Source organism: Haliotis rufescens, unplaced genomic scaffold, assembly GCF_023055435.1.
Source record: "Haliotis rufescens isolate VD_foot unplaced genomic scaffold, xgHalRufe1.0.p SCAF_59, whole genome shotgun sequence".
Lineage (NCBI taxonomy): Eukaryota > Metazoa > Mollusca > Gastropoda > Lepetellida > Haliotidae > Haliotis > Haliotis rufescens.
The window spans coordinates 341,811-366,097 of NW_025964323.1; the positions used below are offsets into that span (position 1 = coordinate 341,811).

Genomic DNA, 24,287 nt, shown 5'->3' on the forward strand with positions numbered 1-24,287 from the left:
TTATCATCAAAATGTTGCCTTGGTAACTGTAACAGACAAATAGATGTGTTCATATTCTGGTTTTAACTACACGGTTATGGGGAAATATATTGTTTTGAATGTTTTAATTTCTAAGTATGGTATGAAGAGTTGTCATGGTAACGTTTTTAATAATGTTCCACCACTTCTATGTTTCTTCTTTTTTTTGTGTGATTGTGCACACATATGAGTAATAACAACTGGCACTTCTTCTTCTGCAATTTGTGTATGGTTAGTATGGGTTTTGTTCGCAGACTGACTGGACTCCGTGTGGTCTAGAGAAATAAGAAACTCTTAGAAAGTAGGTCCAGCAATAACACACCACACTAATAATAGACGAAGTAGACCTATCTCATGTTTCTTCACATATCACACATTTTTAGTACCTTTGTGACAGTTCATGACAAATTAAGGAGGTGGGAGGCATCATCTGTAAAATGGAAGACATCCCTGTCAGTCCTGTTTCAGTAGATTCAGGCTTCTGTTATTGTGTGTGTATTTCTATTTCGGGTGACGTGGGAACGAACATTTGATGTGTCTATTGATTTGCCATCGTTGAAAGTAATAGCGTCTCAAATTATTTCGGTATTTATACACTAACAACCAAAGTGAGTGGGCTCAGATTAGCACATATTTGTTTGAGTTACTATGTGGGTGAACTTAAATCATATACCTGCAGTTGAACTCACTGATTGGCCGTAAGTAAGCTCAAACTCAAATAATGTAGTCTCTATTTGAATAATGTTTTCGGAACACAGAAGCACTTTTCAGCTTGCCCAGTCAAGGCCGTAGTTTATCTTTTGACATGGGGGGTGGTGGCAAATATTTGTACAAGTTTGACTTGTCCCAAACTTGTTTCAAATAAAACTGTTTTCTATAGAAAAAGTTGGGGGGGGGGGGGGGGGGGGGGGGCAACTGCCTCCTGCCCCGCCGGCTGGCTACGGCACTGCCAGTGTTTAATCCCTAAAAATAACACATCACAATGCCTGCAGGCAACTTTCTGTGCCACAAAGGCCGATCTCCACGTAAGACACCCACTGTGCTTAATGCATGGAGAAGTCTTATTCAACCTGCACAAATCGATATTAGCACCAGATTAAGACAGAAATCTTCAGCGGAGGTGTTAGAAAACTGCGAGTCAAGCGTCGCTGATTACTGTATAAAGTTATCTCCCTTGTCGCACCTGGCAGACGACACATTGTGCTGTTGAATGTTGCGACTCGATGGGCTTACCGATGAAGTTGCGTGAAAAACAATGTTTTAATCGCCAAATGTTCGCCGACTGGGAGGAATAAACAGAAGACATATCTGGGGCGTTGACGGACTTCAGTCAAAAGTAAGAAAAATTGGATTGTATTAAATTAATAACACGTAATCTGATCTCACTTTTAATATATTTGTGTCATGTTGAAGATGGATTTTGTGTGTAAGGTAGATGTGTTTTCAGTTATGTAGATATTTAAATGCTCGAAACACCATTCCATTATCACACCTTCGCCATGAAAGACTCAAACCTTTACCATGTTTACAGTGTTAAATAACGTGATAGTGTCCGTGCCTCCACCTCCAGTAGAAGGAATTGGACGAATGTAAGAAAGAAGTGACTCTACGCACAAGTAAGCTGTTAATCATGTGTTAACACGTGGTTACATTATGCTTCGCCGGTCACTGGCTTTACGTACCGAGCGAATAATAAGCATCATCTGTGCACAGGAATTCGTAGGCAAACTGACTAGCGACCAGTTATCTCAGTTATAGCCCCGTTATAGCGTACACGTACACGTACACGTATTCGAACTTCGTTTTACTTTTGCTCGTTTCATAAGGAGAGAAATATTTATACACAAATGATGAACAAAACTGTCTCTTGTGAGGAAGTAAAAACGCACCATATAATCACCTTGCTCAAATACAACTTTAAAAGTGAGTGAGTGAGTGTGGTTTTACGCCGCTTTTAGCAATATTCCAGCAATATCATGGCGGGGGACACCAGAAATGGGCTTCACACATTGTACCCATGTCGGAAATCGAACCCGGGTCTTCGATTTAACCACTAGGCTATCTGAACGCCCCAACTTTAGAAGAGACATACGGGCGGAGTCACGTGACTAATTCACATGTAAACCAAAATCCAACAACACGATGATGCACATTCAGTTATGTCATAGTTTACTATCTTTTTGTCAATTCTTCCCCAAATTACAATTCTAAAACCTATTTGAGCTAGCTACTTTCCCCCAAATGCATAAACATGAGTGTATATAACGCAAAACCCAAAGTACATGGTATTGCGGATGAGCATGTTCTAAATCGAATTTGGGAAATATAAGTTTGCAGACGACAAATTGATAAAAGCATTTGTTATTGATTTCAATAAATATACAAATTGAGTGCAATACCAGAGATAATAGAAAATTTAATTTGTATAACTGAAGCGGTGTGAGTGATCACGTGACAGGTGCTGTTTAGACAATGACGATAACTGGTACAGTTGGTTGGTCGAAGAGAAATGTCTATTTCAACTTTTTTGATTCCCTGTCGTAGCGTTATAACAGAAATCTACTGATTTACTTTCCGCGGACAGAAATACGCTTTACTCACAGTTTCAAACAAATCAAAGTAATTTGCACAGTTAACTTAGCACATGGAATAGTTAAGAAATAACATGAAAACAATGGCGATACCTGGTCGGTGACCAGCACACAAATATAAATACTGTTTTATTACTCCTATGTCCTACGAGAAGGAAGTCCTCGGGGCATTGAAGCTATGCAGTCTCTCTGGTTGGATACATGGGCCATTAAATGTATATTTATGTTTGTGTAAAACTAGGCCGTGATGTGGATACTTGAATTGTTCACATTGAGGTTGTGTATAGAGCCTAAGTGGGCCTCATTACTGCGTTGAATACGAAAGATAATCATGAAGGGTATAGTTCAGTTAACTACATGAGTTACACCCAACTCGACACAACAAATTCAGCATATCCAGGAACAGGTTGGCTGGGGTAACAGTTGTGATATACATGTTATCTGACAATAGGACAAACGTTCTATTTATAATATATTTTGTTGCACTATCTTCATCATTTCACTCTGAAAAACATTGTGTCATTGAGGTACACTGTAAGTAGTTCTTGCTTAAAATATTGTATCCGATTCGTTATTTCACTAGATTTGAATATCATATCCATTTTTGGAGATAAATATAGTAATTCATCACAACCTTTAATACATACTAAATGATTTTTTTATAATATTTTTTTTCGCCGTTTTTTCTTTATCAAATATATTCACAGAGAAATGTATATTATATCATCCAGAAGAATACAATATATTAGTGTCATTATTTCATGAGTACTCAGCATTATATTGTCTGCCATAGATCAAAAAGGGGTTAATTGAGCTCTATGTTGCGCTGTATACAAAGGAATACACGAAAAACAGATTTGCTGCGTGGGAAGACATCGGCGAAAGGTGGGATGAATTCGATTGTGAAACTTTAAAACACGTAAAACACGAACTAACATTAAAGATATACTGGTATTTAAACCATGTCACACATGAATTAAACGCGTGGTCGATGGGTTTTCAGCAAAATAGATATTTACATGCCCGAAACACTATTCCATTATCACACGTTCGTCTTCAAAGAAGCATACGTGGCTCCTACACTAAGCAGCGTTACATAACGTTTGGCGTCCATATCTTCTTTTCGAGTAGAAAGTAAGGGACGAATGTAAGGAGCAGGTGCAATATATAAGTAAATTTCATAAAGATCAGCAGTTGGTCATATTACACGAGGGTAGAATTACTTTGCCCGCCTCTATCTTTATGAACCTAGCGAATATTATAAGTTCAACCTGACAGTGTCCTATTCAAAATTATTATTTCACCGCCATGTAATTGTTTAAATATACACACAGAACATAATTAAGCACCCTCTGGGTTTTTCACCATGGCTCTCAACAAAATGCATTAACTTCCCGTCTCATCTGAATTATACTCTTCCAAAACACCCAACACAAAGCCAGATTTGTGTGAGATAGGAAAATACATTTATACGAGGAACCCTATCAGGTATAGAGCCAAAATGTTGTGGAGAGAACACTTGGTGATTTTAGTCATCCCAATTATCGGTACATATGAAAAGTCCAAGGTGAAGGTCAGCTACCATTAATAACGCGCATGTCCCCCGTTGGAATCGACAGCGGCCTGGCATTTCCTGCCCATGGAAGAGACGATTATGCGAATCTCATCCTGGGGAATGGTAGCCCACTCGGCCTGCAACGCAAAAAGCCAACTGCTGCAAAGTCTGGGGTTGTGGTTGACGTCGGCGTAGCCGTCTATCCAGTTCATCCCACAGGTGCTCTATCGGGTTCAAATCCGGGGATCTGGAGGGCGAGGGGAGAACACCAACATTGTTGTTGTGTAGACAGGCTCTTATGATCCGTGCTGAATGCGGCCGAGCGTTGTACTGCGTTGGCTGCAATTGGGAGGACGTGTGGTAGGGGAATTTCGTTGATGTATCGTTGAGCCGTAAAATTGCCCTGGATATGGGACAAACCTGTCCTGCCATGGTGAGAGATATTCGCCCACATCATAACACTACCCCCACCAAACCTGTCCACTTCCTGTACGCTGTTTCCGGCGTAATGTCATCCCTAACGTCTGAAGACCCGTGCCCTTCCATCCCCTCGACGGAGGAGACATCTTGATTCGTCGCTGAACCAGACATCTCTCCATCGCCGTTGAGGCCATACCCTGTGTTGACGACACCAATGCAGTCGTTGTTGACGATATTGCCGACTCAATATGTCGCGTCGAACAGGACGTCTTGCTGGTAGAGCTGCTGCTCTTAAACGGTTTCGTACGGTCTGGTCGGAGATTCTGCGCAGTCCGGATATTTGAGGTGCGGTTGATGTGCCTGTGTTCGTCCACACACGTAGGTGGCGCAGTCGGATGTAGCGATCTTGGGCGGGCTGGTTACTCTTGGTCGTTCCGACCTTGGCCGATCACGTGTTGACCATGCTGTTGAAACCGATCCCATAGCCTTGTGATGGTGCTGGGCACTACATTGAAAATCCTGGCTACAGCTGATCGGGATTCCCCTGGCTGCAAGCGGCATATGACGTTGTTTCTTTGCACTTCTGTTAATCTTTGTAAGTTGTTGAACTGTCAATATTCGATTGACGCAGATGCCAGGCAATCAAAAGCCCTGCACTTTAATACCGTTCATAGTGCTGCTGCACATGCAGTGCGTGCAACGCCATGGCCCTTTTGTTAATGCAATCCGTATTTCGTTTCTTTTTTTTAACAGTATATGTGTGACGAAAAAAATACACTTTATCTGAATGATAAGTCTCCTGACTACCAAAAGCACAAAAAATGATGCATAAGTTCAATATTTTCACATTTTAAAAGCCAAATTTCTACAGTGCTGTATTTAAGTTACCAGATGAACTAAGGATCTTGAGAGTTACACGGGCTGTTGAAATTGACTCTTTGAAACATTCATTGTAGTCCCGTTGAGATATCTCAAATCCAAAAGGCAGTAGCGAGTGTCACCGCCGCGTGACCGGATGACAACCTGTCCCCTTGACCTCATACTGGGCACGCGTGATACGGTCAAGAGGAAGCTGCTGCCGCTCCCTATGTAAGGCAGCCCACATAGCTGCCAGATTCTGCACAGGTGGGTCCATTACCTGCACACGAGGTCCAATAATATCCCAAACATGTTCAAGATTCAGATCAGGGCTCTGGGCAATAAGGTGATTGGGATGGTCTGCAGAAACGCTGTCAAGGGACGGGACCGCTGAGACCTGGTGTTGTCATCCATAAATACAGGCCAAAAGACAAGTTCATGGTTGTTACAATGGGGAAGACTAACTGGATTGAGGATGTTTTGGATGTTGCGATTGCCGTTATGGTTACCCTGCACTGTCACCATGTCACTTTCATGTTTAATCAAAGTCCAAGTACTTGCTGAAACGAGAAAATCTCGTAGATAACAATGGGTCGTCAGCGGAGGTTTTTATTGATGGCGTGAAAACCATTCCTCTGGCGATGGGGTCTCATACTGGATAGTCAAGACATATTGCCCGTCGGACCCCATCGCGGCTCCCGGCTAGCGCGGCATTTCTCACCACAGACTTTGTCCAGTCGGAACATTGTGTATCGTAGACGCCACCTGGGGCAATATGCGCTCCGGACCAGTCGTACATTTCAGTATTGAAGCTCTCAATGATATTAGCCAACACTCGCTTTGTAAAGTGGGTGGCAATTGTAGCTGAAGAGTGTTAGTTTATGTCTGATCTTGAACTGAAAATCGTGAACAGAAAAGAAACTCCGTTACTGATTGAGTATAACTCGATTGAAGGATACAATACTGCTGGACAGAGTGCACCGTCTGGAGCCCTGGCCGACCGCCAATGACGTGAACCGGTCAGGGGAGCAGCGCCCGGTCAGCGAACATAAGCTAAGAACGACCACGAGTTATGAATATAATAAGAAAGCCTATGATATCTCTGTTCAGACAGACTTAAAGCAAAGGACAGCACACCAAACTGGTAAGAGACAGACTGTTTGTAGATGGCGAGCGAGTTTTCCCTGATGAGCACAGGCACTCCATGAGTTAGGGAAGTCGCGGTGGCTAATCATGGCTATTAATTACTTGATATGTGTAAAAATTATCGATTGTGTATAGTAAATGGAGGGATGGCTGAGTGGGTTATATCACTGACTTTGTGTGCTGGCGATTAGGTGCCTCACTCTGAGAGTGTGGGTTCGAATCCCGGAAGGGACTCAACCCCCAAATGTACGCGAATTTGTAGTTTACTCAGAAAGTGTTATCCCACGTTTATTACATCAGATATTATTTGTCAATGCAAGAAAATAACCAATCTAGATTATCCACCGGAATAGATTCCAATTGGCGCGATAGTCAGATAAATTTAGCTGTGAATATTTTGTGAATGGACCACTGAAAAACAGTGATTTCATGGGTGTTCGCGAAAAAACGTGTTCTAACTTAAAGAATGGTTTGGACGTGAGTGCAAAGTAACAGGTAGATTTGTTTATGTACCTGAACGACGATTTAATACAAATTGTATTGTACAATTGTACAAATTGTGTGCTGCCGATTAAGTGCCTCACTCTGAGAGTGTGCGTTCGAATCCTGCATGGACTCAACCGCAAAACACGAATTGGTAGTTTACTCAGAAGTGTTATCCCTGATTTGTTGCATCTAAATATTAATTATTAATGCAAGAGTATAACCAGTATAGATTTTCACCGAAAAGGATTCAAATTGGCGCGAAAGGCAAAATAGCTGTGAAAATGACGTAAGTGGACCACTGAAAATCAGTGATTTCACCATGTGTTCGCGAAAAACGTTTTTCAAGAATGATTTGGACGTGAGTGCAAAGTAACAGGTAGACCGTTTATTTACCTGAACGACAATTTAATGATATTAGAATTAAGTAACAGAAGAAATTCGATGCTTTGCATCTGAATGATGAGTGTGTAAAAGTGATGAGAGACTACCGCCCCTTGACAAACTCTTTGATTCGTTCAAAAATATATACAACGAATCAACAGAGACATCAATATACACTCTTCAAAAAAAGAAACGCATAGTTAAAAATAAGGATATATATTAAGCGGATGTAAAAGTATCTACACAGAATATACGTGAACACAATCAAATGAAATTAGACACAGTGATCGACAAAAGCATTGTCGTCATTGTCAGCATTAATTCAGTTCAGTCATTGCGCATGTGTAGCCACAAGGGGGCGTCATGGTCAGTACCTGGCCACCCCACCTCTTGCAGCCGTCACTGCTCGACACCTCCTTGGCACAGATTGCACAAGTCGTCGGATTTTTTCGTGGGGAATTCTTTGCAATGCCTCCTATAAGGCGTTGGCGAGTTGTGCCAGTGTGTAGGGACGCTGGTGACGTTGACGGACGCGTCAATCAAGTTCGTCTCACAAATGTTCAATCGGGTTGAGATCAGGCGATTTGGACGGCCATGGAAAGACATTGATGTTCTCATTAACAAGGAAATTAACTGTTGCACGTGCTGTGTGGGACCGAGCGTTGTCATGTTGGAACGGCTCCCTCTGGCGGTCCAAAGTTGGGAGGAGGTGAGGACGCAGAATTTGGTCTATGTATCGGTTTGCTGTAAGATTGCCCTGGACAATCATCTGCCCGTGTAGGATATGGCTCCCCACACCATGACACCCCCTCCACCAAATCGGTCCAACGGTCGAACGTAGTTCGGCGCAAAACGTTCATGTCGACGTCGGTATAGACGTTGTCTTCCATCCCGTCGTTGAAGTTGAAAACGTGACTCATCGCTGAGCCAAACGCGTCGCCAGTTCCTGAGATCCCATGCCTGTACTCTGTTGCACCAGCGGACACGTCGTTGACGGTGTAGACGTCGCAAGACAGGTCCAAAGTTTGGTCGTCTCGCTCGTATTCCCACTTCCCTCAGACGATTTCTGGCGGTTTGGTCGGATATTCTTCGCATACCGTGTCCGTTGCTGTAGCAAATCGATTCCGAAGGTGATGCAACCGGATGTACCGATCCTGAGCAGGGGTGGTCACTCTTGGTCTTCCACTTCTGGGATGATTTGGAGTCGAATTAGTGCGGGTATATCGATCCAATAGTCGAGATATGATGCTTTGGTGAACGTTGAAGTGTCTTGCAACGGAAGGCTGGGACTCCCCTGCTTCCAAACGTCCAATAGCGATATTTCGGTCAGCTGACGTTAATCTTGGCATTTTTCGATCTCCGTTCACGTCAGAAAATTCGTAATGAACTGATGAATTTTGTACGGTCTTTTATAGTCAGTGTCACTACTTTTGTTTCCAACACTTTGCACGTGCATTGTGCTGAAAACTTTTTCTGAAAGCAATTTCCGTGCATCCTTTGCATTTTTGCTGATAAACGTTTACAAAAAAACATTTTGAGATTTGTTTGCGCGCATTGCACAACAAACATGACATGGTTAACGGGAATCAAACATAAGAATTGTCTTTATGACGGTGCTTGGAAAAAATCTAATTGGAATTCTCAAAACACCTATGCTTTTCTTTTGTTTTGAAGAGTGTAGTTACTAATGAAGCAAATGTCTTTCTTGATCGTCCAATTACGGAGGAAGAAATATTCTGCACACAATTAGACTTAATATACTGAACGGCAAAGGAAACGTCACCCCAAGTAACATTGCATGAAAAAATTAAATTTAAATATCTGGGTAATCTTTGTCAAAGTTTCTAAAATTTAACATTACCTTGTCCTGAAAAATGAAATTGGATGATAAAAAACCCAAAGCAGATGACAATAAAACCGATCGCCCAGAAATCAGCGACACCAAGCACTTGGACGATTGCAAGCTGGACAAACCGCCCGGCAAGTAGCCAATGCATTTCAAGTCAACGTAAGGACCATATACAGGCTCCAGCAACGTAACCAGACCACCAACACTAAAGAAGACCGACCACCTAGTGGCAGACCCAGGGTCACCCCCTGACGTCAGGATGGTCAGATTGTGTGACAGCATCTTCAAGATCGCTTTGTTACTGCTGCGGACAGACCAAGGGGACACACCAATGACACATTAGTGCGGACACCGTGCGTCGACGATTGGCGAGCAGACCCCTCCACTGTCACAGGCCACACCGAGGACTGATTCTGACACCACGTCATCGTTGGGAACGCCTTCAGTGGGCAACACAGCACCAGCATTGGCGCCACCAGCAGTGGAGAAGAGTCCTCTTCTCAGACGCGAGCCGTTACTGTATCTCAACAGCAGATGGCAGAGAGAGTCTGGCGATGCCGTGGGGAACGTTATTCGGATGCTTGTGTTGTTGAGAGAGACTTGTTGGGTGGTCCGAGCATCATGGTGTGGGGTGGAATTTGTCTTGCACAGAGGGTCGGCCCTGTGGTCTTCCAGAACATCGATCCAGGGAGAGGCAATGGTATGACAGCAGCTCGGTACATTGATCAAGTTTTGAGACCACACGCCCTACCTCATTTGGCACGTCGCCGCAACCACGAGTTTCAGCATGATAACGCCCGTGCCCACACTGCGAGAGCAACAAGAGACTTCCTCCAGCAGAATGGCATCAGAACCATGCAGTGGCCTGCCCTCGGTCCCGATTTAGATCCCATTGAGCACCTGTGGGACGAGATTCAAAGACGGCCGAATGACACCTGTGGGACGAGATTCAAAGACGGCCGAATGACGCCCGACCAACTAGTGTTGTGTTTTACTTTAAGAACATTTGACACTTGAATTTCAACCTTGATGATCAGTTTTGCCAAGTTTCATCTTTTTAATATGTCTCAAAGTATGTTTACAGTGTTTGGACAAATAAGGTTTCTCATATATCTATCCATTGTGACGTTTATTTTGCGGTTCAGTATATATATTAAACAGAGAGACTACAAAGAGATCCTTAGATATATATACCAATGCTCTGTTATCATTTACATCTGCACTGAACAATAGACTACATGTACCTGCATAATTAGACTCATAGTCAAAACTGGCAGTACAACAGGTGAACAAAAGTATAGTATTGTACAACTATTGAGAAAGCTTAAAAAAGCAAATTGTTCTGTGCATTTATAGACTTAAAAAGCCTTTGATTGTGTCTGGAGAATAGGTCTGTGAAGCAAACATCTAAATATGGATTCACTGGAAAATGTCAAATCATGTCTGTGAAGCAAGGGTTACACTACTGGATATTGTAATTGTCTCAGAGGAGTTAGACAAGGAGATAATTTGTCCCCTATCCTATTTCACATTTCCTTCATGTTCCTAATCAATGTAGTGATGCCACTGTTGATGACAAACTGTTGAATATGTTCATACAATCATTTGCCCTGTTATATGGTGATGATGACACTGTGTTATTATAGCTACTACGAAAGTGGAACTACAACAATTGTATGTTTTATTTTTGCGAATATTGTTATAAATGGAAGCTTTAAGATAAATGTCAATAAAATAGATGTAAATGTCTAATATTCAATGGAAGTAAGAAAGAATATGAAAATACTTTTATCCTACAAAGCAATCTTCAGAATGTTGAAGAGTATAGATATTTGGGATTAATATTCCATTAGCAATGTACTGTAACATCAACAACAGAATCACTATGTGATAAAGGCCTTTATGCTATGAACTTAAAAAATATCAAAAGCTAGATCTTACAATGTGTCCAGAAGTTCCCAACTGAAGCTACTTGATGTCATTGCAACTCCTATTTTAACATACGGTTCGGAAATTGGGGGCTTTCAGAACTTAACAATGATTAACAAAATTAACAGTGATTAACAATCTTAACAACGATTGACAAAATTAACAATGATTGAAAGTGTTCCCCTGCCTTTTACAAGACAATTGCTTCGAGTTGAGAAAAACACACCCCTTTGTATACTGTATGGTGAAAGTGGAAGAAAACCTTCATATATTGATGTGTACTCAAAATTGATCACCTAATAGGCAAAACCTGTAACAGGAATATCAACAGGACTTCCTTGTCTCATATACAAATTTCGTCCATGTTATTTTTGAAAAATAGTAATGATTGACCAGAAAATAAGTGACTCAATTGTATCTAAACCATTCCCTTCCAGGCTGGTAATATTTACATTTGAACTTCTCCTACAATAGAAAAAAACAAACTTCCTGAAATTGGAAATAAGAAACTGTCACAAATTACCATTATATTTAAAATTTGGAGATCTGACATAGAATCCTCACCTAAGGGTGAATTCTATGAGATACTAATCAAGGATACTATTGAAAATGATTTTTTTTACAAAATCTGCCAAATAAATGGATTTCAACTTTAATACAAGTTAGACTTTTAGACCACCAATTACCAGTTGAGCTTGGTCGATGGCACCATAAAACTTTGAAGGAATGAAAATGTGTTTATGCCAATCTAATCAAATTGGAGACGAGTATCACTATTTATTTATTTGTGAATACTTTTCAGAAGTAGAAAGAAATTATTGTCATTATACTTTCTAAAGAAGCCGACTGTGTTCAGTATAATAATTCATTTTAAAGTAAAAATACTTTTATATTAAAGACTCGTGCTAGAATATGCTGTATATAATCAATATATGTAATATGTAATTGTCGCCATAAGTTTGTATATTGATCTCTGATAACTACCTAGTTATCATATGCTGTGTAGCCTTGTGTGAATAAAGTTCTGCTCTGTCAGATCATATGGCGGTTCCTGGCTAGCCTCAGGGGTTATCAACCCCAGGGGAAATATGAGGTCCGGACCAGTCGTTCATTCAACTATTGTGACTCACAATAGCTTTGTACAAGTGGGTAGGATCGAGATCGTATCACAGAAGACTGATAGTTCATGACTTATCGTGAGCAGACTGGCTTAGCTATAGGGCAAGGCCACTTCAAATAGGACACTATGGCGGATATCTGTTGTAAGTATATCTTGTTAATGCTTAGTTCACGCCTTATTTACAACGTGAAGGTAGTTAACGCGGCGTTAACACGTACAGGAGAGCAAGGTCAACACACTCGACGATTACCTGTTTACCTAGTTGTCACATGGTCGAAATTCAAAGTTAAAAAATGAGCGTGGTCGTTTAGGATAGTACTATGAATACAACATTCGTAGCTTATTATTCGACTATAGACAGTTCTCTCACGGTGCAATATGGCAATAAAGTGTGCAGCTGAATTCGAGATCGATTACAAGAAACGATTAAAAGCCGATTCTAAAATCGTGTTCATTATAGCATTTATATACATAAACATATGCCTTCAGTGGATTATCTTGCTTCAAACTCGGTTCAGTGTAGGCGTGGGGGCCCGCGAGACGAGCGATTCATTAAGGCTAATTGTCATGTTGGCTATCTGACTTCGTAGGAGTTATAAGCATGGTTATATCTATTTTGAATTTGATTGTAACTACAGGGTACAGTTGCACATTGCTACCGACGCCACCATTCGAATGACCAGCTGTTGCCAAACCTATTCCCGACCGCACCTGATATCACACAATGTGTAATGGAGGTGTATGTGACACGCAGTGCAAGAGATAACCGAGTTCATAAGCATCGTATGTGGACTTGTGCAAATATCACTTCACGCTCACCGGTGCATTGTTTCCGTCATCCAGACGGCATTCTTGAAGTTATTCGAATCTTATTGTAACGTAAGGTCAGGCGACGTCACACTATAGAAACTGAAGCTGAAGATTGTTGATGTTATGCGATAATTGTGGTTTTCTGAGACAGCGTTCGTGAAAGGGGAGCTCTAAAGGATGAAGATCTGAAGTAACAAAGAAATTATTACACTCGCATGTGTACTCTCTATGTTGTTATTAAACGGGTGGGACGCCGGGTGATGAGCATCTACCATTTGGGACAAAACACATGTTAATCTCGCCATAGCCATTCAGATGTTCTATTCCAACAAAACGAGTTTATCATTTTTAAGTATATCAATCGTCCATGTCGATATATTTAACGTTATGTCGTGTTACAAGCCATATATTGCATGTTGTGACAAATACCAATAAGTAGACCATCAGAACACGCAAACCCATAATGGGTCGCATTGATATTATTATAGATAACATTGATGTGTATCTTTTAACTTCAGTATTGATGTATGTCATATATAGTAGCAGCGAAAATATAAGATGAAGTGCGGATATATGCTGACCAAAAACAGATGGGGATCTTAAATATTGTGGGGATATTTTTGTAGTGATGATTGAGCTCATAATGTCAAAACAATATCCAAAAACATATTTATGATCCTCAACGTGTCTATTGTTGTTAACTAACATGTTTATTTCATCGTTCCTCTGACAAAAGGGATAAGTTCAGGACGGACGCACGAGTGAAAATGTGAACGTGTTCAGGTCACGCGATGCATAAATGTGTTACTGCCTATATCATGTTTGAGAGACCAGAGTGTAGTGACGTGTGGTGGTTCTCATATAGATTGATGCTGGAGTCCACGTGCGGGAAATACACACAGATGATACTTTATACAATTTACTATTCATTCCCCTTTAAATAAAGCCGTCTAGACATTACACCCCACCATACACATGGAATAATTATTTCAACCAGATTGTCATTACAATTCATCATTAACGTGGTTAAAATACATGCATTGTAATTACACTCCCTATAAACATTGTTTAAATACAGTCCTGTAACCATTAGACCTCACATTAAACGTGGTTTAAATACAGTTAGATAACCATTACACTTCACTCCAAACATAAGCGTGCCTTTGTCCTATATTCATCTGTAGTACGCCTCATGAGTTGAACTCTTAGTTCTTAGGACAGACATGCCTTTTGTATTGCTACGCATGCAACGGCAGGGCAGAGTATGGATGCGCATAAAAATTAGTATTAGGTAATTAAATGGCACCTATCCTTACCATGGAAATGTAAGCTTATTTATTGAAACCACACTCACTATGCTAACCCAGACACCCATGGCATAACATCATCTACTGGCCACCATGACAGCTGAAATGTTGCTGAATGCATCATTTAACAACCAAATGGAAAAAAGATACATGTTCATATGATTTTTTTAAATAGAGAATCTCTCCCCCTAAATCCCCTCCCTAACCCCGTATCTTCTGATATCAAATATATCGACACGAGTCGATAAAAATGAAAACAAAATCCTATTCTTAATCATTCCTCCAACTTTATCGGCATCTCTTAATCTGGTGTGGTGAAGCTGGATGTTTGTGTATTTGCAATGGAGGTGGATCTTCACAGACCTTTTATTCAATTCTAAACATGTCCCCGGTGGCAGCGATACCTAAACTGAATTGAAAAAGATTTATACACCCATGTTTGATGGTGGCTAAAATGAAACAAACAAGAAATGATTATCCAACAGTGATGTTTTTGATACGGGTATCATAGTTGTGCTTTGGAACTTTAGTTTGTTTCGGCCACTGTTTTCAACATTTTGATAACCTTTGTAATTTTTTCATCCAGTTTTCAAGTGTATACTTTCTTTTCCCGACCAGTTTATAACGTCATGTTTGCCAGAATCAGGCATACACGTACAGGAAGTCTATATAACACTGTTGTATCACAGTCTGCCAAGACACCAAATTGTTCATATCATTTGTGTTCTGCTGCGCTTTCAGAGGCGATCAGACAACAAGAACAGCCATGCTTTCTGACAAGGACATCGATGGAGGATGGGCGTGGGTGGTTCTGGTGGCCACATCACTTGGCATGGTTTTCAGAGGCAGCACGGCAATATCTCCTGGGTTTCTTCAAGTAGAGTTCTTGAAGTATTTTTCTCAAAGTACAGGCTACACCAGCCTTGTGACGTCCACGTTTCTGTGTCTGGAGTTCGTTATGGGTAGGTTACTTAGGACTCCCCTCAAGTTCAATTTTTAAGTTTGTTTTGATATTTGCGGTCATCGTTCCATCTGTACTTTGTAGACTTTTTCTCTAAAATCAAAGGCACACGTGATAGGGAATAGACGTTTCTCACCGATTTCAAAAATGTCATTTTAAACGGTATATGGTCTTTTCCATCCTTGAGTTCTGTGACGATGTCCTTCACGAACATATTAATTCTTTCGACATGTATTCGAAACCACGAGTCTATAAAGCACATATGTTGCATGGAAATTCCAAGCAATAGTATCATATATACTACTAAAAAAAGTTACGGGCAACGCCATTCTATTTTATTTTCTAATATATTTGAGTAGTATACATTCTCCCATACTTGATATTTTTATATTTACTCCATATTTGATTTAGACATAATCACAACATTGAAATATGTTTTCTTATAACGCAGGCTTTTAATTCGTTACGAACGTTAATATGCAGTAATTACAGTTGCATGTAATATTCCAAAATGACAAATGGCCCATTCACACAGACAGGACATCTTTTAACATCTTTTCGTTTGACGCTTTCGGGAATCGAATCCCTGACCTTACCATTAGAGGACTGTGTGCAGTGAATACAGTGCTACCTTTGTCTAATATCAGACGGTAGTATGCTTCAAATTAATAGTGGCTAGATTGTATTGAAACAGTAGATCTTTTACCTTTGGCTGCTACCTAAGAGAGGCGAGATTGCATTTCAACTGTAAATCTTCTATCATTGTTCATTTAGAAAATACACCTACTGTGTTTTGAAAGTTGATGTAATCCCACTGTAGATTGTTTAATTTGCAACCGAGCCCTTTAGCGCGAGGTTTCAAATTAAAATAAGAGATAACTAATCCACAGTGGGACTACACCAGGTTTATCTCCTTTCTACCATGACGACCAGAACGATTTGAAAATGGTGCTCTCTTTGACGCGTAATTACACATGGCTTCAATGGGTACATTGGTAGTTATAAATGTATCAAATAATACATTCAAGATCAAGATCACAGTCTTGTTTTGTTCAAAATAAAGATTCAAACACATGTCTTTTTAAAAGAAGCTGTCAAACAACCCTCCAAAGATATATTTGCACTGCTTGGACTCAACCAAGTCATTTCTCGGACATGGACGTAACATGACATCTCCTATTGTAGGGGTGACAGGTTTATTATTCAAACAAACTATTAAAAAACAGGATTTAAGTTATCATGAAGTTGTACGTATGTGGCACTTGGTTTGAAATATCTCCCCAACAGCAATACATATAATTACAAATAACTATCTCTCAACCCCGAAGGGGGCGGTCGGGTAGCCTTGTAGTTAAAGCGTTCGCCCGAAGACCCGGGTTCGATTCCTGACATGATATTGCTGGAATATTGCTAAAAGCGGCGTAAACCAATTTAAAGGGGCATCAATAGGAAAAGGGATACTAATCAGAATCAAGCATTCTTTAATGTCATTGTAGAATTCTTTAAATTTACTAGATTGTATTACATCTGTTCTACCCACTGTCTATTTTACCATATCCACCGCTTGTATGGCATATTATACATTTGGTTTTTTTTAAGGTCCAATATCCAGCGTGTTTTGTAACGTGTTCAGCGTCAGGACGGCCATGATGACCGGTGGCGTGTTGATGTCGCTGGGTCTTGTCATCGCTAGCTTCACCACAGACATCGTGCAGCTGCTTCTAGCATACGGAATCTTTGGTGGTGAGCATCTTTTTGTGCAGAACCCAACTAAACCTGGTCATGATACATTATTGCATACTATCACTGAATGTGATAAAAACACAGATTGTGAATGCGTTTGGTTTAATGCCGTTTTGAACAATAATTCAGTTATGTCACAGCATGTCAACTTTATGAGGGATTAAAAGCCCAAAGTGATGCAGGCCTTTTATTTCTCGACTTTGGTACTTAGATATCAGCTGAAATCTGATATTCGAACCCAAATTGTGAATAATTAGCAGTGCAATAAGCACTTTATTTGACACAGGCACCAATACCGACTAAAGGTGATGATGTGGGCACTGTATGAGATACAAGAAACACAATGGAATACTGGCACTATAGACACTAAATGTTATACAGGAAACTAGGGTTTTACAATTTATCAGTGAATCAATGCATCCCGATTTTACACCAGAATGTAGGATACACGATATGCCTTCTGACACCCCTGATCATTGGAGCAGAGATCCGTGACACCCTCCAATGTATCCGGTTGTTTTTTAATTCTGTACCGATTGTCAAAATGTCAAAAAATAATATTATTCATCATCTTTTTCAATGTTTGTTTAAAGTAATCGAGCGGTGGAGCAGTCTAAAGTGAGTGAGTGAGTATGGTTTTACGCCGCTTTTAGCAATATTCAAGCAATATCACGGCGGGGGACACCAGAAATGGGCTTCACACATTGTACCCATGTCGGGAATCGAACCCGGGTCTTCGGCGTGACGAGCGAACGCTTTAACCACCCGGAGCAGTCCAGAGGTTACAGCCTTCGGTCGTCACGCAGAGGCCAGGGTTTGATTCCCCACATGAATAGATAGTGTGAAGTTCGCTCGTGATAATGTTCGAATGTTCCCAAAAACGGTGTTACGCCATACTCAATTTCTTTTTATAAAAAAACGACAAAAGCAGTAAATTTCCATAATCATGATACGGAAGCTAAAAGCATTATACGATTGAGACTAAATTTTACCCTACTAAAGTGTGTCTATGAATCACAAGCAAATGGTAATGTTACCATGTATTCGCGAACAGGTACGCGTATTCTGCCCAATCGGTGGGACCCGTCACAAACACATGCAAAGGTAAGTCAGTTGATGATCTTCCAAAATTGCATCCAACATCATTTTTGTCACTGATGCGTCAAATTTGGAAATATCCTCAACATGTCTACCTTAAACGTTTGGAAGCATTGACAGCTTTGTTGAGGCTTTGAATGCTGTAACTTTGCTCAAACAACTTTTAAAGAATAACGACTTTGTTTCTGTCTTTCAGGTTTGGGGTTCGGCTTATCCTACACGCCTCACAACATAATTCTTGGTTATTACTTCAATCGGCACCAACCTTTAGCAAACGGGGTTTCCCTAGCTGCTTGTGGTTTTGGCCTCGCCGTGGGACCATTCTTTGTAATGTGGCTTATAGAATCGAGGGGATGGCGAGCCACAATCGCAGCTTTAGCTTGCTGTAGTTTGCAGTTCTGTGTGGTTGGCTCTTTGTTTTTCCCTACAAAACGTGAACGATCAACGAAATATGGCCCAGGGAGAATGAAAATCCAATGTGGCAAGTGTCATACACCGGAAACATGTTTATGGTATTTTAAAGACGTCCGATTTTGGATAATGTGCATGAACTATGGACTTTTAATGGTTGGCTATGGAATCCAGATTGTCCACTTTCCCGCATATGCTGAATCACTGAATATACGTCCAGACCTCCTTTCATGGTTGTACACTACCTTTGGAATCGTCGTAACTATAGCACGGGTGCTGTGTGGAGTTTTATGTAACGACAAAGCGGTGGACCTCCTGATGGTATATTTCAGCACCCAAGCCCTACAGGGACTAGTCATCGTGTTTATGCCACTGTACGCTAAAGACTACTTTGGTATGATGGCCTATCAGGTACTGGTGTCCATCTTCTATGGATCTAGCCAGGTCCCTCTGTCACCGCTCGTTGTGGAACTGTTTGGTGTTGACAAATTGTCCACAGTATTCGGGTGGATGATGCTGTGGGGAGGTGTAGGAGCTCTGGTTGGACCGGTAATTGCAGGTAAAAATGTTTGTTGCGTTCGGATTTAGGGTGTCACGATTTACCGATATATCGATGCATCGCGAATTTACACCTGACGATACTGTATACCATACGCCTGCCAATGTATCGATTCATGTTTTAATTCTGTACCGATTTCCAAAAAGAACTATTTACGAAGTTTTGCAATAACCCTCCTTGATGTCTACTCGGGTAAAATAGTAACAAATATTTACGTAACACAATTAAAACAAAGCAACAAATATCAACAAACTGTATTATTTGTGAAAACTGCAAAATGTCTGTTTCATATCAATAAAATGTAGTGTTAATTGCTAAACAAAAAACTACTGTTAGCTCCGCCTTTTCAACAGGCTTACTCCAGCGAGGGCAGTCGTCTGCTCCGCTGTCAGCAGTCGTAATTTAACACCAGTGCCTAGATAAAAGTAGATAAAACATAATTTTATGGACCTATTTTGAGTGATGTCGATGCGAGGATCTGTTCATGAAAGATTTATATATGACTATTTTATATCTGCTGATCCCGAGCTGCAGTAATGATTACGGAAATAACATTTGAAGAGCGAAAGTTATGAAGTAAAACGTTGGTTGTATCTATCTATTTTTACGTTACATTGATCGGACGTGCTCAGAAATAGTTCTGATGTATGCTCAACTGTGATGTGCGTAACAATGCTTCAAAATGTCCAACATTTTATGCCTAAAACTCGGTTAATGAACTATTCTAACAACCAACCACCATCTACGACGTGGTCTGGTCTGCTTCAAAATGAGCACACACTTCATGTTGGAAAAGGTTGTAAATTCTCTCTAGACAGCTTTCCTTTTTGCAGGCTGGCTTCATGACGTCACCACTTCGTACTCCAGTGGGTTTCATGTCGGAGGTAAGGGGGATAACATTTTGTTTGATACCACTGTGACAAAGCATGGATATGCCTTATTCGGGTTGAGGAGAGGTGGAATGTTGTCAGAGAGTACAACTCATGAGCGTCTGAGAGTACAACGGGTAGGTCAGAGCGTACAACGGATGAGTCAGAGAGTTCAACACATGTGCGTCTGAGAGTACAACTGGTGAAAGGAAGAGAGTACAACGGGTGAGTCAGAGAGTTCAACAGATGAGCGTCGGAGAGTACAACTGATACAAATCTGAGAGTATGACCATACGAGTCAGAGAGTACAACGGTTGAGTCAGAGAGTTCAACAGATGAGCGTCGGAAAGTACAACGGATGAGTCAGAGAGTTCAACATATGAGCGTCTGAGAGTACTGGTGATAGTAAGAGAGTACAAAGGGTGAGTCAGAGAGTTCAACAGATGAGCGTCGGAGAGTACAACGGATGAGTCAGAGAGTTTAACAGATGAGAGTCAGAGAGTAGAGCGGATGAATATCTGAGAGTACAACCAATGAGAGTACGAGAGTACAATAGCGAATATCAAGTACAATCGAAGAGAAAAGCTTCTGCGACAGTAACTTTTATTGAAAATCTTGAATCATATTAAATCATCTCAAAGTACTAAGTTCATTATCACTATTAGATCATTTGAAATTCAGCGGCACAACAATGGACAAGAAAACATCTTGAGAAAGATCACTAGCGCGAATACATCCTTCTGGAGAAGGAGGGGTGCACTATGGAATCGCGAATTAACGTACAAGATAAATACGATTAAACCGAGACGCTATTAATTGTATTTGGTTGTGTTAAATTTCTAAGAAATAAGCAAATAACTGGATACTACATGCTTACCCTTTTTGCGATCACCTGGTGTCATCACTGATTTTTAGTGGTCCATTCATGTAATTCCCACAGCTATTCGCATTTACGCCAAGTGGAATCTGTTTTGGCAGAACATCTAGGCTGGCTATTCTCTTGTATTGACAATTTATATTTCCATATACCAGACAGCTGGCAACAATACTATCGACTACAATGATCACTGGTGATATTCTAAACGTTATATAATACATCCAAACAACAGCAATTTACTTCACATGCTAATTGTTATGTTTAACACATACAATTGCTTACTATTCTCCCTTATCCATTCTAGGTGTTCTGGTGATGTTAGCTGCAGTGCTCGTTCTGTTCATCCCCGTGTGTAAACATGAAGAAAATAGAGAAGAAATCACAGAACCGGAACTAGCGGAAAAACTTGTACACAAAGACAAAACTATTGTTGTGACGTCTGACTTTCAAACAGACGATGTGTTGTGTCGAAGATCATTAGAACTTGAAGAATAGAAGAAAAACTTCTCGTTCGAACCAAGCCATGTTATCCAAGCCCCTCGCCAACGGGGGGTATTTATCTCAGGACATGTTTCATTCTCAGGGATTGGGACAGGCATGATACGTTCAGAAGCTTGAGGATATCCAGATAGTCAGGGAACTGGACAATCCGTAGCCACGGAGATCCTTTTTTAAAATGTATTTCGCAATAGGTTCCACCGTTTTACAACAGACCCTGGCCCGTGAAGATCTTCAACAACCCATGCTTGCCGTAAACGGCGACTATGCTTGTCGTAAGAGGCGACTAACGGGATCGGGTGGTCAGGCTCGCTGACTTGGTTGATGCATGTCATCGATTACAATTGCGAGGATCGATGCTCATCACTGGATTGTCTGGTCGAGGCTCGATTACTTACAGACCGCCGTCGTATAGCTGGAATATTGCTTAGTGCGGCGTTAAACACTCCGACTAAACACTAAACCCGATCCCGTTAGTCGCCTCTTACGACAAGCACAATCGCCTGTGACGACAAGCATGGGTTGTTGCTGAAGACCTATTCTACCCCGGATATTCACGGGTCCCGAAATAAAGTACGAATGCTCCAAATCAGGTACGGATCGGACGAAAGTTTTAGGTACAGGTTAGCCCTTTTCGGTGGGTAAGAATCTCCGTGGGTACGGATCGTCTTGTATCCGTCAGTATCTGACATCATATTGTTTCATCAATATCATGAATACTAAGTATTGATTTGATCTCATTCAAGATTTGAAGTATATACGTAGTTAAGGAATAAAGTGCATATTGATTAATGTGTTTCGTTGAAAGATAAAATTATATTTAAAGTTGAACATAACTATACATCAAGATCTACGAGAAGAATGTAAATGGTTTTACAGGGGACATAAATCTGTAATTCCTTGCGCGGAGTAGGTATGTTTTCTCTTTTTAACCACAGTTACATCATTTCCAGTCACCTCGTGTCTCATACTATCAACCATAAAAGCGTCGACCTGGAAATGTATTGAGTTTCAACATTGGTTGGAAGGAGCTTGTGAAGTTTCAGGGCCATTGGTCCAGTAGCTTCTGATGACGTCTCCAGTGCGAGGAAATCCACTTTGAGAGAAGTTAGGAGCATGGTTAAAGTGAAAATGTCAAATAAACGTCAACATTTTAAATATCGCAAAACACGTAACGAATTGTTAGTCCCACTACTAACTACATTAAATCTTGAACAAGAGTGGCTTAGAAATGGTCACAAATAGGTTTTTCATGGAGGCGGCCATGTTGAAAATCGAATTCGCACCTCTCGAAAAACAGGGGTTGTTATCATTGGTGGGTACAAGTATGTGAAGTGTCAGCTTCATTGGTCCAGTGCTTTCTGTGGAGATGACATACACGACGCCCGACTGACCTTGAACAGTATTTCAGTTATTACACTATGTGCCAGCTTGGTGCTAGTGGAAATCCCAAAGTGATGCAGGTCTCAGATGCTTACCACTTTGGTGAAGCCCACGAACACGGATATGGTGCTGAAAAACCAAGAAACATATTTAAGGCGATTCTGGTCTTCTGTCACGCCTAAGGGACGCAACTCTACACACAAATTGCCAGTCGGTCAAGTGAACGAGATAATTCATTTAAAATGGTGGTGTTCTAGATTTTGCTAGGATGATTTCAGTATCAGACGATTCGTTGGTTCATTGGATGATTTGAGGGCTATATTATTGAATAAACAATGTAGAATTCCGTTTGGACAGCATTCTCCTTTTGAAAACTATTTTTGTTTTCAATTTGAAGGGTCCACATAAGTAGCTTTCAGATCTTTACTAGACTCAAACTTGAATATGTAAAAGTGTTTCCTCCTATGCTGGCTTACGAACCATTGTGTGAAGCCCATTTCTGGTGTCCCCCGCCGTGATATTGCTGGAATATTGCTAAAAGCGGCGTAAAACCACACTCACTCACTACGAATAACCATGCATTATATACCTGTGTGCATACACATCACATGTATATATAGCGCGGTCGGTTTCATGTAACAGGAATCTACTGTGATAAAACATGCAATGCCTGGTTGGTCAAATCATCGGGGTTGCAGCGTTCCTGCTTTTCAGACCAGCTAGGATAACTAGGCCACTACATGGATCGAGTGGTCAGAGTCAGTGACTTGGTTTATACAGACCATATCGCTGGAATTTACTAAGAACGGCGTTAAAACAACAGACAAATGAAACAAAACGAACAAACATATTTTCACATCTTCATACAAATCCAATGTATCCCTATCTCAGGGTAAGGATAGTGATATCGAACAGGGAGGCTAAATACAAGGACCCCTAAGTACAGTCTCCGCGGTGTGAGGTGAGGTGAAATTGCGTTTAACGTCGCGTCCAAGATTATTGCAATTATATGGCGACGTGCATGCACGTGTGTGTGTGTGGCTGCTTGTACTAGTCCGGACTGATGCCGATTTATAGTGCTAGCCCACTGAAATACCATGCCGCAGTTTAACATGAATACCCCACTCAGACACAGTATACGGACTCCGAGCCGACCAGTCCTTGTTTTAGCCCCTTAATGCCGAGCGCCAGACAGTGTAACAACAAGTACCATCTTTTAACGTCTTTAAAAGACGCGTATGACGCGTCCGGGGATCGAACCCCGGACCTTCCGCTCTCCGGGCGGACGCTCTACCACTAGACCACGGAGGCGGTGCAGTCTCCACGAAGGTCCCGAGAAGAGCGCCTGATCAAGTGCATGAATTCACGTCTAGATTGCCTCAGTTCCTGAATGAAATTATTTTGTTCACATATAATTT

General features: G+C 41.0%; 1 protein-coding gene across 2 annotated transcripts; it reads left to right on the top strand.

Moving 5' to 3' along the window:
• Nucleotides 1-1,230: 1,230 nt before the first annotated feature.
• On the top strand, nucleotides 1,231-21,811 carry LOC124142872 (monocarboxylate transporter 13-like). 2 transcript variants are annotated; one of them, XM_046511559.2, is made up of 6 exons: nucleotides 1,231-1,354; nucleotides 15,212-15,432; nucleotides 17,031-17,174; nucleotides 18,469-19,242; nucleotides 20,076-20,126; nucleotides 21,293-21,811. In XM_046511559.2, exons 2-6 carry the CDS (start codon nucleotides 15,237-15,239, stop codon nucleotides 21,481-21,483), a joined length of 1,356 nt encoding a protein of 451 aa, XP_046367515.2. In that variant the 5' UTR covers nucleotides 1,231-1,354; nucleotides 15,212-15,236; the 3' UTR covers nucleotides 21,484-21,811. The 2 variants fall into 2 exon arrangements, with proteins under 2 accessions (XP_046367515.2, XP_046367514.2); XM_046511558.2 differs by lacking the exon at nucleotides 1,231-1,354 and adding an exon at nucleotides 12,278-12,495.
• Nucleotides 21,812-24,287: the final 2,476 nt, after the last annotated feature.

Bases quoted from the DNA above. Each gene is read 5' to 3' on its own strand.
- LOC124142872 (XM_046511559.2), top strand. From the start codon at position 15,237: ATGCTTTCTGACAAGGACATCGATGGAGGATGGGCGTGGGTGGTTCTG. The intron at 17,175-18,468 runs GTGAGCATCTTT...TCTGTCTTTCAG, and splicing joins AGCATACGGAATCTTTGGTG to GTTTGGGGTTCGGCTTATCC. The intron at 20,127-21,292 runs GTAAGGGGGATA...TATCCATTCTAG, and splicing joins CAGTGGGTTTCATGTCGGAG to GTGTTCTGGTGATGTTAGCT.